At 36.4% G+C, this 13,000-nt stretch overlaps 3 protein-coding genes across 3 annotated transcripts; 2 read left to right on the top strand and 1 right to left on the bottom strand.

Moving 5' to 3' along the window:
* Positions 1-436: 436 nt before the first annotated feature.
* LOC113350145 (AP-5 complex subunit mu-like) lies at positions 437-4,491 on the top strand. Its single transcript, XM_026594235.1, has 8 exons — positions 437-617; positions 750-890; positions 1,238-1,552; positions 1,660-1,949; positions 2,046-2,944; positions 3,595-3,651; positions 3,957-4,004; positions 4,151-4,491. Exons 1-8 carry the CDS (start codon positions 553-555, stop codon positions 4,244-4,246), a joined length of 1,911 nt encoding a protein of 636 aa, XP_026450020.1. The 5' UTR covers positions 437-552; the 3' UTR covers positions 4,247-4,491.
* Positions 4,492-4,666: 175 nt separating this feature from the next.
* Positions 4,667-10,623, top strand: LOC113350147 (glutathione synthetase, chloroplastic-like). The gene is made up of 12 exons (XM_026594237.1): positions 4,667-5,133; positions 5,237-5,406; positions 5,780-5,855; positions 5,967-6,097; positions 6,317-6,436; positions 6,529-6,609; positions 6,890-6,970; positions 7,070-7,139; positions 7,254-7,375; positions 7,672-7,811; positions 7,898-8,090; positions 10,248-10,623. The coding sequence occupies exons 1-12, from the start codon at positions 4,768-4,770 to the stop codon at positions 10,369-10,371; spliced, it is 1,674 nt and encodes a 557-aa protein (XP_026450022.1). The 5' UTR covers positions 4,667-4,767; the 3' UTR covers positions 10,372-10,623.
* A 135-nt stretch (positions 10,624-10,758) lies between these two features.
* LOC113350146 (probable galacturonosyltransferase-like 4) lies at positions 10,759-12,599 on the bottom strand. Its single transcript, XM_026594236.1, has one exon. The coding sequence runs from the start codon at positions 12,390-12,392 to the stop codon at positions 11,337-11,339; it is 1,056 nt and encodes a 351-aa protein (XP_026450021.1). The 5' UTR covers positions 12,393-12,599; the 3' UTR covers positions 10,759-11,336.
* Positions 12,600-13,000: the final 401 nt, after the last annotated feature.

Raw genomic sequence — 13,000 nt, 5'->3', positions numbered from 1 at the left:
GCATCAAATGTAAATGAAAAGGCCGAAGCGTTTATTCGACGTCGGAGAGAAGCTTTATCAAAAAGTATGACAAATAATGAACCAAGAACATGATTAACCAAAATATGATCAGACTTTATGTTAATTATTGGTTTTTAAATTCTTAGAATAAGAGTTGATGTAAATTCAATTACTCGATCATTGAACTTGCCATGATTGTAATCATGCATATAGTTCCCACTCCAGGACTTTCTATGTCCTTTGTAAACACCAGCTTTTCATATGAAAACTCGAACCATTTCGTGTACTTTTTTACTGTTCTTCTCTTGGTCTTGGCCATGGGTCGTGACCGTGTTAACACAGAAAAACGTAAGTAAACTCGGTCGTTTTAAAACCTTGGTTCCGGTTAACGAAAGAGAGTAGCCCTTAATAACATTATTTGACTCCTCTCACGTTGTCTCAAATGAGAGTTCTGTAAATTCTGGATTAAAAAATAATAAAAATTCTTACATTCAAAGAAATTCTCAGATCATAAGTGGAATTTCTAGAGAGACAGAGAGAGGGAAGAAATCAATGGCTAATTGTAGCATCAGAGCTATATGGATCCTTAATAATCAAGATACCGTCGTCTTCTCTAGGTATTTTTAAAACCCTTTCTCCTATCTCTATCTCTTTCTATTCTTTTTGAAGATTTATATTTCATCGATATTTTTTTTGTAATGGGTGATGAAAATTTGTACTAAATTTCAGTTTGTTTTTTTAATCAATAGGAGATTTTCTGTGGTGGAGAGACGATGGAGATTAGCTTGTAAAAGAGAAAATGAAAATTCTAATGGTGATAATAATCAAATATCACAGTTACTTCCTAATGATTCCGAGTTTACTACTGCATTCATCGAGAGAAAGAAGAGGTTAGTTCTCCGTCTACAAATCCTACGTATTGTTTGTGTTTATTCTTTAGAATTTGGTTAATACAAATCCTGTTTGACTGGCAGTTGGTTATGAAATTAGGGTTAGTCTGAGAATTAAAACGTAAGAGATAGTACTGGTTGGGGAATAAAAGGCATAGATTGTACACGCAAACTTGCTTTCAGACACTTTCTTGTATGTTTAGGATCTTGTTTGTGGTTTTGTGAATGTGTTATGTGTATAATTGGAGGTCATAAACTAGCGCACACTGTGAACTAGTTGTGGAGTTTTTTTTTTTGGATATGCAAGTTTGAACTTAATGATGACTGCTAAATTGTTTGGGTTGCAGAGAGGGTTCATCCCGTGGTTTTGGCTTTCGTGTTGTTCAGTCCAGCAAAGGATCAGACTCATGGGTAGATGATCCGATTACACGCCATATAATTAGCCTTCATATTAATAAAGAAGAAGAGGAAGGAGAAAAATACTTCATATGGCCATTGGTTTTGCACATAAGGAACCCTTATTGCATTCTTATATTACCTTTAGTTGAGCCCAGACATTTGAAATCTTATGAAAGGATGTGTAACAGATCCGATTGTGGAAGTTGTATTGGAGAAGAGAAAAGTCTACCTTCACTGCTGCTTGATCTTCCATGCATAACAGGGTATGGTAAGTTTCTTTCAGTACATCAATATTTGCTTCGGAGACGATGTTAAGGTAGCATATGTGTTATCATCAACAATGGGACAAACATCTTTCATCCTATTTCAGGTCATTTATGGTGGCACATACAATTGGAGATGTAATAACTGGTGATTCTGTGGAACCTGAGGTACTTGCAAGTGTAGCTCCCTCAGTTGGTGGGTTACTAGATTCATTAACTGGTAGTATAGGAATTCCGAGCATGACCGCAAGGGCAAAGCCGGTAGCTGCCCCAGTTGCAGTTCCAAACTCGTCAGGTGGTATATCTGGAGGTGCTACATCAGACACTTCAAAAATTAGCTCGAGGCTTGCTGACCGAGATGCACTTTGTACATTCATTAGTAGCGCAATGCCATTTGGTTTGTACTTTCTTTTGTGGTATTCCTCATCTCAGAACATCTTAACTTGTATATTAAATTCCCGTGACTTCCTTACCGATCGTTCTTTAAATGTAGGGACACCCTTGGACCTCAACTATTCAAATATTTCTGCTGTTAAAGTGAATGGCTTTTCTTCTACGGATACACCTCCCGTAGACATGAAGCAACCAGCTTGGAAGCCGTACCTTTACAGAGGGAAGCAGAGAATACTGTTCACGATTCATGAAACAGTTTATGCTTCGATGTATGATCGGGATGACATCCCAGATTCTATATCAGTTTCAGGTCAGGTGAACTGCCGGGCAGAGTTGGAAGGACTACCTGATGTTTCTTTACCTTTGAATGGGTTGAGTACATCCCACCTAGAGGTTTTATCGTTTCACCCATGTGCACAAATTTCGGAGCACGGTGTAGATAAACAAGCAATGATGTTTTCTCCACCAGTTGGAAATTTCATTTTGATACGTTATCAAGGTTTTTGTGGTCTTGGACCTCCGGTTAAAGGGTTTTACCAGCTTTCCATGGTGTCAGAAGATGAAGGTGCATTTTTGTTTAAGTTGCGCCTGATGGAAGGTTACAAGTCTCCCATAACAATGGAATATTGTACTCTTACAATGCCCTTCCCTAGAAGAAAAATAATATCTTTTGATGGAAATCCTTCTATTGGGACCATATCAACAACAGAGCATTCAGTTGAATGGAAGATCGTAACAATTGGACGTGGTATCAGTGGGAAAAGTATTGAAGCAACCTTTCCTGGAACAATCAAGTTTGCTCCAAAGACAATTCAAAAGCTTTCAGCCTTGTCTAGACCAGCTCATGGACTTATTACTGAAGATGACAGTGACGAAGAGTCAGAAAATATTAACAATATTGCAAACATAGAAGACTTCTTATTGGAGAAAATGAACAAGGACCTCCCTCCAGTTGATTTAGAGGAGCCGTTTTGTTGGCAGTCATATAATTTTGCAAGGGTACGCTTCCAGTTCTATTTTGAGTTCTAACTATTTGAATATCTTGTCTGCTGGAAGGTAGTTTTTAGTAGTATTTCTGTTCTATTCTTCTTCTTGTTAGCCAGTTAAATATACCTTGAAAGGCTAAGAGACCTCTTCTTTTCATAGTTGGGTGGTAGACAAATATCCTCAGTTTCATGTAAGGGGATCTGGATCTGCACTTTCTGCATCATATATAAACAGTTTCGTTAATCTTCTCTTCCTACACATCTGCATTAGAACCCACCATCTTGTATGCATGTGAGGACATCAATTTAGGTAGCGCTAACTGATAGAAACGCATGTCTAGCTATTACTGAGTACCAATTGTTTCTGTACTTTGCATTTGTTTTCGTGACAATTATATTTTGATTTAGTGTGCAATTAGTGAAAGTTTATAATCATGTCTATAATTTAGACTAAGTAATCAAACTCAGGTCAGGAGTCAATAGGTTACTTTTTGTGAGATGGACATATACCTTGGGATTGTTTGGTTTACTTTTATACATGCTTCTCAGCTATGCGATATAGATGGAATTGACCTTTGGGGTACGGGATTCACTCCCACTGGAAAGAGTACCTTCTATGTTTAGATTCATTGGTGTAGGCTGTTGCTAATTCAATTTTTACAGGTGTCTTTCAAGATCTCGGGGGCAACAATGTCAGGAATGTCGATTGATCCAAAATCTGTAAGTTGTCTTTCATCAGTCTCCATCAGTTCATGATCAATAAAAGTTGTGCATGCATAGGTTTTATTATGTCAGAAACTTCTGTCATTGATGCAACCTGAGATTTTAAAGGAAACATTCAAACTAAATTCGAGGACTTGTTTTAATTGAAATGGGTGGGGGCATAAGGTAGTACAGAGCTAGGGTCTGATGGCACTACTCTTGCTAAGCCTAGATTATTGTTGTTTTGGATTTACCTTATTATATTCACTTAATTGTGAATGGTATATGCTATTAATTTGCTGTAAAAATATACCCATTTGCAGGTAACTGTGTATCCAACTGTGAAGGCACCAGTGGAGTTCACAACTCAGGTATAGGACCACATGGCACTTTCTTTTCCTTTTGGGGCTTACATCTGTATCTTAGCTGCTAACTAATGTGTTCTAAGGATTTGGTTTTTTGTTAGGATTCTAATTTCTCCATTAAATTGACATCCAATTTTGATCATTATTTGCAGGTTTCATCTGGAGATTACATCTTGTGGAACACTTTAGGTAAATGCCCATTTGTTGCTACTGCTCCAAGGGAACAACTACAGCAACAGCAAAAATAGGAAAATTCATTGTGTTTGTAATGTAATTTATTAGCATAAGAGATATCCTATTATGTTTTACCTTCTGTACTATGGAATCGACCTTGTTGGCTGTGTTTTAAAGAGTGGTAGTACCAAAATAAGATGCCGTTATTTTCTGTATTGAGATGAAATATTACAATGGGTTGATCCCTGAGTTTTATGTAAAATGCCTTTATTGCAAACAATATTATTGCCTTATCAAGGAACGTCAACCTTTTATCTTATCCTTGGAAGTTCTCACTGATTATGTTTTTAGCACATTGTGCAACTCGGTGTCATACACCTGAACGAAATAAATGGGAGTTATAGAAAATGTGAGAAGGGCTAGCATTTGCCCCAATGGATGGGTATATAGGGCATCCACAATTCTCTGGTGACTGAATCCTCCAGTGTTGGCAAGGTGTTTAGATCGGTGGTTGCCACACACGTGCTGACGTCACAGCTGTGAAAATCCGATAATTTGATTTGATTTTGATTGGTAAAGTCAAGTTTAAAGCAGGATGGGAAATGGTTCTTCTTCATGTCTCACTGTCTCGGTTCCCAATCCTTATATAACAACCATTTCACCCTGTAAATCAAAGTCCCTTTCATCATCGACTTCCATTCCCACCTTCTCCACAAATATTATACCTCAAAATTTCTTAATCAAAATACCCATAACCATGAGCAATCACTCCTCACCGTCGAATTTAAGTGTAAAGTGTGGTGGTGGAGTTGAAATTAAAGAAACCCAAGATGAAAATACATCAAATAAACCCATCTTTGAAACACTTAATTCAGTTCCTGATTTGCTACAGAAGTTGATTTATGATGCTCTTGTTTGGACTTCTCTTCATGGTCTTGTTGTTGGTCACAAATCCCTACAGGTATAACCCTCCTTTCTTCCTCCCTCTTAATTGGTTCTGAATTATGTTTAAATCAGTGGTTTGTTGTTTGAATTATAAAGTTGATATTGTCGTTGAGTTGCAGAAATCAGGAACTGTTCCTGGAGTGGGCATGGTACATGCCCCGTTTGCATTGTTGCCCATGTCTTTCCCTAAGAGTCATTGGGAACAAGCGTGTGAGTTGGCTCCAGTTTTTAATGAGCTCGTAGATCGTGTTAGCCTCGACGGCAAGTTTCTACAAGATTCATTGTCCAGGTTCTCATTCAGTTTCTTGTCTACATTGTTAAGGCTACCATAATAACCTCTTTATCAGTAAATATGGTCATAATGTGAAGGTTTCTGTCTCCTCAGATCGTTCGTCTTCAACAAGAATTGAGCCTGAGAGATTGGTTGATCATAGTTCAAGCTAAATGCTTTTGAGTATTCTTAATTTTACATTTCATAAAGTAGGCTTACATTGTCGTGTTGCCTGACTAGAAGGAGCAGGACTCTGCCATAGAGTAGGGTATTTGGAATTTAGTAATTAGTCTGCTAGTTCAGCTTGCGGGAAACACCCAAACATTCTGATGTTATCAATACTGGTTCTTTCTTTATAATATTCGTACTTGCCAATTTTCAAATGTTGCAGAATGAAAAAAGTGGATGCTTTCACCAGTAGACTCTTGGACATTCATTCGAAGATGCTAGAACTTAATAAGAAAGAGGTGGGTTTCTATGTTCCTGATTTACTCATTTAGGCAGTATTTGGTGTAAGAAAATCTGGAGATTGCTGATAAAATTTGAAGTGATAGCAATTCCTATTTACTTGAAAACAGGAAATTCGGTTGGGTTTGCACCGTTCTGATTATATGCTTGATGCTCAAACTAAAGAACTTCTACAAATAGAGCTCAATACCATTTCTTCTTCGTTTTCTGGGCTTAGCTGTCTTGTAGGCGACCTTCATAGGTTAAGTAGTTCTTTGCTGACTTAGCCAAATAGAATCTCTAATATTATTGTCATTGATGCATCAATATCAAGATAAATTAGTGCAATTTATTCTATGAGTGAACAATTATCTGAAGCTTATTGGTATTATGCCTCAGAGTTTCTTTCTCCTTGACATTTTACATCAGTCCTCCTACAAAAAGAAACTAGTGTCTGAATATGAGTTGGCTGTTTTTGTAGGAACTTGCTTAACCAGTACAAAGGACTCGGATTAGATTCCAAAAGGGTTCCGGCAAATGGTTCTGTCAATCAGTTTGCAGAGGCTCTTGCTTTAGCATGGAAGGAATACAATAACCCCAGGTTGAAGTTCTAGAACGTTTTACCCTCGTTTGAATATGTGAGCAAACTCGCTCTCTCTTTGTTGTACCTAACTTTACTATCAAATTCTACAGGGATGTAGTTATGATTGTTGCTCAACCCGAAGAAACCAACATGTATGACCAGCATTGGCTCTCTTTCGTACTAAAGGAGAAATATCCTTTTACAGTACTGTTGATCTTTTATGTATTGAATGCAATGATAATCATAACAATAAAAAAAACGAGCTGTCAAAATTTGATCCATGAGGGAGCACCTACTGTGCTAATAGTCATATTTAACTAATCTCAAAAAGATAGATATATCCAACAGAACTATTGGCAAGATGACATATTTTACATGAGTTGTTGATGAATATATATACCAATTGCGAAAAACAGCAAGCCTTCAAGTTTATTGTGCCAACCTTTTGTATCATTCTTAATGTTGTAACACACATGGCGTGACAATGATTCGGAAAACTTTACGAGAGGTGGATGAACAGGGGGAGCTTCAACCAGATGGAACACTTATCATGTAAAGTATTTGCATTTATTTTGTTGTTACATTCGCTGCTCTTCTATCTTCTGGGTTTGGGCTTCACAACTATGAAATTTAATAGGTTTCTAAACGCAGAGGTGGCCAAGCTGTTGCAGTTATATATTTCAGAGCTGGGTATACACCAAATGATTATCCATCAGAATCTGTAAGCTTTTCATTTTGATATTTTGTCTCTCAGGATATGGTGTCAACTAGGGGTCTGCCTCATCCACTCATTGTCGTATTTATGGTTCGTCTGCTAATTCTGATCTATGGATAGGAATGGAGAGCTAGGCTATTAATGGAGCAGTCTTTGGCTGTCAAATGTCCATCTATTTCTTACCATTTGACCGGCACGAAGAAGATTCAGCAAGAATTGGCAAAACCAGGTGTACTTGAGAGGTAGCAGATTTAACACTTTGTAAACCTATCTGTCGGCAGTCCAAGGCTTAAGTTCTATAATGGTCAGCCTGAGACTTTAAGCTTAAGTTCAGTTAAATTTTTTATTTAACTGCACCCTCAAAATTGGAGCGTGAAACAGGAAAAGAAAAAGATGAGAAATACGTATCTAAATATTTGTCGACCCATGCAAAAGTTCTTCAAGATGCTGCTTACTGGAATCAATAGTTGCAACATAGCAATTATCCCTGCACATTTCAAAGTTCTCTTAGTGACTCTTTTGGTTATTTTTTGAGCAGGTTCATGGAGGACAAGGATGACATTGCAAAACTAAGGAAGTGCTTTGCTGGATTGTGGAGTTTGGACGATACAAATGTCATGAAGGACGCCATTGAAAGACCCGAATCGTTTGTTCTCAAACCCCAACGAGAAGGAGGACGTCTAACTCACCTTTTTTTGTCCACTCAAGAGTCATTTACTGTTTAGGTATAAGTTTCCATTTCTAATCCATGTTATTCTCTCCAGGAAACAACATCTATGGCAAAGATCTCAGTGAAACCCTATTAAAATTGCAGAAGGAAAATAGTGAGGAACTATCTGCATACATCCTCATGCAAAGAATTTTCCCAACATCTTCTCAAACATTCCTCGTTAGAGATGGCATTTGTCATCAAGACCAAGCTATATCTGAACTTGGGATATATGGTGCTTATCTCAGGTAAATCTCTTTCTTAGGCTTGTTTGGTAACCATTATTTTAATGGATTATCAGCCCATAATCCATTATGCAGATTATAATGGATTCTATATGCGTTTGGTAACCATTATAATAATTGCTTATTTTAATCATAATTGAAAAAATCCATTATTTCCATAAACAGGAAAAAGTTGTTTTGAAAATTTATTATAATCAATTATTTTTTCTATGAAACTCAAATTGAATTTTATCTTCTTATTTTCTCTAAACTATCAAGAGAGAGACAAAAAAACAACATAGGACTAGAAAAATATAGTAGATCATTGTTCTTTCTTCTCCTTTTCGAGATCATCATTCTAAGATAATCAATTATTTGAAAAAAAGTGTTTGGAAAAATTTATTTTGAAAATGATTATATCAAAATCATTTATCAATTTATGATTATTTATAATTATAAATAGATAATCATAAATTTTACCAAACAAGGTCATAGTTTATAACCATAGGCAGGATGCAGATTTAACCTTACTAATTAACATGTTCTGCAGCTCACATAAACTCTATATACCATAATCAGTTCATAAACAACTTGCATGGAACCAAACATGTTCTTAGCTTCAACACAAATTGGTGGATTCGACACAATTAGCATGAACTGATTTAGAAGAAGAAAAAAATGGATTATCCCTCTAGGACTTCTACTTCTATTTCCTCATGCTTGGATGATGATGAATAAAGCTGATTTTCTTTTTATTGCAAGAGGCTAGAAGAGAGTCTTTATCATAATTGCTGCATGTCTCTAACCTTCCCATCATGATTTATGAGAACACACCTCATGGCTACATGCAACAGCTCAGTAATTAGATTCTAAACCTATCTAGCATTAAGCTTATTCTAGTCTTTAGTGCATGATTAAACCATAAACACACCTTAATATGGATAACTTTTGACCCCGGCTTACTTAATCTGATAAAGGATTAGCTTAGACTAATTTTCATTTGTTGTGCAAACCATAAAAAGACAACATTTTCCCCCTTGGTTAAGCAACAAATTTTTCGTTGTCAACCGCATAGTCAAGTCAAAAAAGTACGCTAGCCTTTGCAAATTGAGCATTGAGCATTATACTCAATACTTGACCACACTAAATACTTGAAGGTGAAGATTATGATCGATCCTTAAACTCAACTTATATACAAGACTAAGTACTGCTGGGTGTCACCTAACGCTATCTTGACATAGACATAAAAATCTTCCACTATGATTTATTTCTTACACCACTATTCTATACTGTTTGACCATATGTTGGGAGTAATAGAACACCATATTATGAAAACCTTTATCAAGTTATCAAAACAACAACCCAAAATACTAAATCATACTAACCCTAGTTGAAGATCATGTAATAACTAGGGAAAATATAAGTATTAGAATGTTGAGTTTCAGCTTTTTAATTATTGTTACTTAGACCTAAACATGATATATACTTGACCATATGCAGGAAACAGATTTGACCATAGTCCATAGCATCAACATGTTGTACAACTCATATAAACTCCTTATATAGAAATCATAAACAACTTACGTAGCACCAAACATGTTTTGTAGCTTTGACACAATTAGCTTGAACTGATTTGGAAGAATAGATAGATAAGCTCTCTACTTATAAGTTAATAACTTGAATTATACTTCTATTTCCTCACGCTTGGATAAGGGCTGAACTAAAAAAAAAAATCATTGCAAGAGGCTACAAGAGAGCCTTTGTCAATGTTGGCACATGTCTCTCTTTAACCTTCTCGTTCATGAGTCAGAGAGACACTTCATGGCTACATGGGATAGCTAACTAGTTCCCTCAACTTATGTAGCATAACCATAAGCTAGTCTTTAATGCAGGTTTAACCATAAACACACCTTAATACAGATTACTATTGATCCGGCTCAACTTAGCCTAATAAAAAGTCAGCTTACACTAATTTTTATTTGTTGTGCAGATCATAAAATGCCAAACTAGACGAATTTATTCTTCTTCTTTTTTTCTTTCGAGTGTGCGTACATGAGTGTGGATAGAGAATATGGATGGGGGAACTGCATGCTAAGAACTTTTAATTGAACTTCATCAAATTATAGTTCATTTTTTGAAGTTCAGAAACTTTATTAATTGTGTGACTTTTCAATTTTACAGGAGCAAAGGGAAGGTCATCCTTAATGAGCAAAGCGGTTACCTGATGCGGACGAAGGTTTCATCGTCCGATGAAGGTGGGGTTGCGGCTGGGTTTGCAGTCCTGGATAGCGTGTACCTAACCTGACCAAATTTACGTTTATTGAGGTACCTATTGATGGTTTTATTATAAAACCACTTTACCCATTCACTGGTCAGCAAAAATTACATTCACATACTTATTATGGTGAACACTTGATTATTTGACTGTAAAACTCTTGCTTCGTCAATTTCCCTGTAAGTTGAAAAGGTTCCGTTTGGGTGTTGAAATAGGTACCATGTGTGCATTGTTTTGATTATTTTATTTTATTATATGCAGAAGTAGAATATGAAACTGAAATTTAGGAGTCCATGATTCAAAATATCCACAGTTTTGATTCAACAAGATATGAAATATTTACAAACTCAAGTGGCATCCCCCAATGCCATGGTATTCATTTTATAGTGAAAAAAAAACGCTAAAAAGAAATGAGGAAACAAACAAAACCTGCTGAAATAAAAATACATAATAGCTATAATAGTAGTAGGGTTTGGATGATTAGTATATAATCATAGATTACAAGGGGGAAATTTAGGGTTGACACATAAAAAGACCAACAAACATGGTTTCGGATACAGAAGTTCAAATGAAAACCCTGAAACTAAATTTGAAGTTTAATTACGTACTAAACATGAGTTTTACGATGTGTCGTTTGCTGTAGTCTCCCTCCTTACCACAACAGAATGGGAAAAAAAATTAAAATAAAATTAGGGTCATTTTTCCCATGGCTTACAAAATCAGAGCAAAACTCTCAGTACATGCTAGTTCAAAACCCTTAAACCTTTGCTTGTTCCTCCTCTGTTTAACATAAATACCTTATCAAATTTGTGTTCTTCTCTTTTACAATTTCAAGTCTCTGAAATGAAATTGCTTCCCTAACTTAAAAAAAAAATCTCTTCACATCTTAGTTTTACATTTTCTTTTCCTGTTTTTTGTTTTGAACATTCTTTTCCTTCCTTCTTTTTTCCATCCCCAACTTGTTTCCCGAACTATCTCTATGTTTCTTAGTTCATTCATTCTTCCAGCGAGAGACTAGATGAACGGTAGAGATCGTATGGTGCCCACAAATGATCAACATTACATGGTTTTCTAGAATCCAATCTCAACCATGGCTTACCTTTCCCACTCCAATGCAACAAACTTATAGGTCCAGGATGAAGACTCCTACATTTTCCTTCAAGGTTATCACCACCAAGTCCATGTTGGTTCCATCTATGGTCAACAGCTTTGATATTACCTGCTAGAACAAGCAAAAATGGCGGTAATGAACCCAAGTGATAAATCCTTTTTTGTTTTTGAACACCCATCCAATCTTCAACCTTTTGTGTGTACCCTCCTTCTCTCCATTTCTCAACATCAACCACCATTACCCCTGTGTTAAAATAACAAGGTTTCCTACCCTTGAAGGTCTCGGCTAAATCTGAGTCGGACCAGAACGTGTCCGTGAAATATTTTGTAAAATTCGCGTGACAGTATTCTGGTGCAGCCACAACTTTACCTTCTAAATCAACTTTCCATAACTTTGCAATATCATCAACCATTACAATATCCGAATCGAGATAAATAATTCGATTAACATCAACCGGTATTATATCTGACAGGTATATTCTTGCGTAGTTTAATGGTTGGTCTAGTGCTTGTCGAATCGACTTGGATATTTTACCACGGACGCGGTTAGAATCGAAACGGTAAACCTTGAAGTTAAGGTAAGGGAAAGTTGATCTAAGACTAGAGAATAGTTCAGGTTCAAACCTTGCACAAAGGAAATGAAATGAAATATTTTCAGGACATGTTGAATGTTGTAAGATTGATAATATAGCTGCCATTGTACCTCGAAGATAATTTGCGTCTAAGGTCATTGAGACATGGATAGGGTCAGTCTCAATCGATCCACATGATTCACCATTTCGAAATGCTGGAGCTTCACGGAAGATGGGTACTTCTGGTGCTGGCTTACGAACGACATTGAGTCGTATACCGGTTGTGGTGGTCGCAATAGGATGGAAGAGAAGTAGAAATGACAGGAGGCCAAAGAATGGAAGAAGAGATGGCTGCTTCCCAAAGGCCATCCTGCCTTGGTTTTTTTCAAATTTGGTAAGGGTTAGGGGAAAATAGGAAGAGCAGCCATTAGAGACTGGTTAAGAGAAGGTTTAGGAAAGACAAGTTGGAACAAAAAGTAATTAGTTTGATTAAATGGAAGAATGAAGAATGTAAGTCAATTTTGTGAGGAAGAGAAGAAACCTCGGAATTTTCCTTTTTTTTTTTCAAATATTTTCCGAAACAATCATCCCATTTTTTTGTTTAAGGGGTAAATTTTTTTGATGTAGTTGTTTTCTTGTTTGTTTAAATAGTTGTTTAGTTAAATTTAGGGAGAGCAAAATTTGTGCGTTAGAAAAATGTTGAGGATTTCCTACTTGTACGGACCATCTAATAACGGTTAACCAGAATTTCCCGTGAACATTTGTTTTCCCGGCAAAAAAATCTACAGTAAGGAGTTATGTCAAGGTCCGGCGCAGATGTGTTACCCAATAATTGCCTTATATTTTATGTTTAAAGCGGCGGCCGCTGTACAATTGTGAGCCCAACAAGATTGAAGTTCGTTTAGCCAATGTTTTTTTATTTTCTCATCCTAGAAAACCTCGCGTTTTTAGGGGCCACTCAAAAGGATTTAGGGGCC

Source organism: Papaver somniferum, chromosome 2 (genome assembly GCF_003573695.1).
Source record: "Papaver somniferum cultivar HN1 chromosome 2, ASM357369v1, whole genome shotgun sequence".
In the NCBI taxonomy this organism is placed as follows: Eukaryota; Viridiplantae; Streptophyta; class Magnoliopsida; order Ranunculales; family Papaveraceae; genus Papaver; species Papaver somniferum.
Note: the sequence above shows the minus strand (reverse complement) of the source record. Positions and strands in the feature narration are given on the sequence as shown.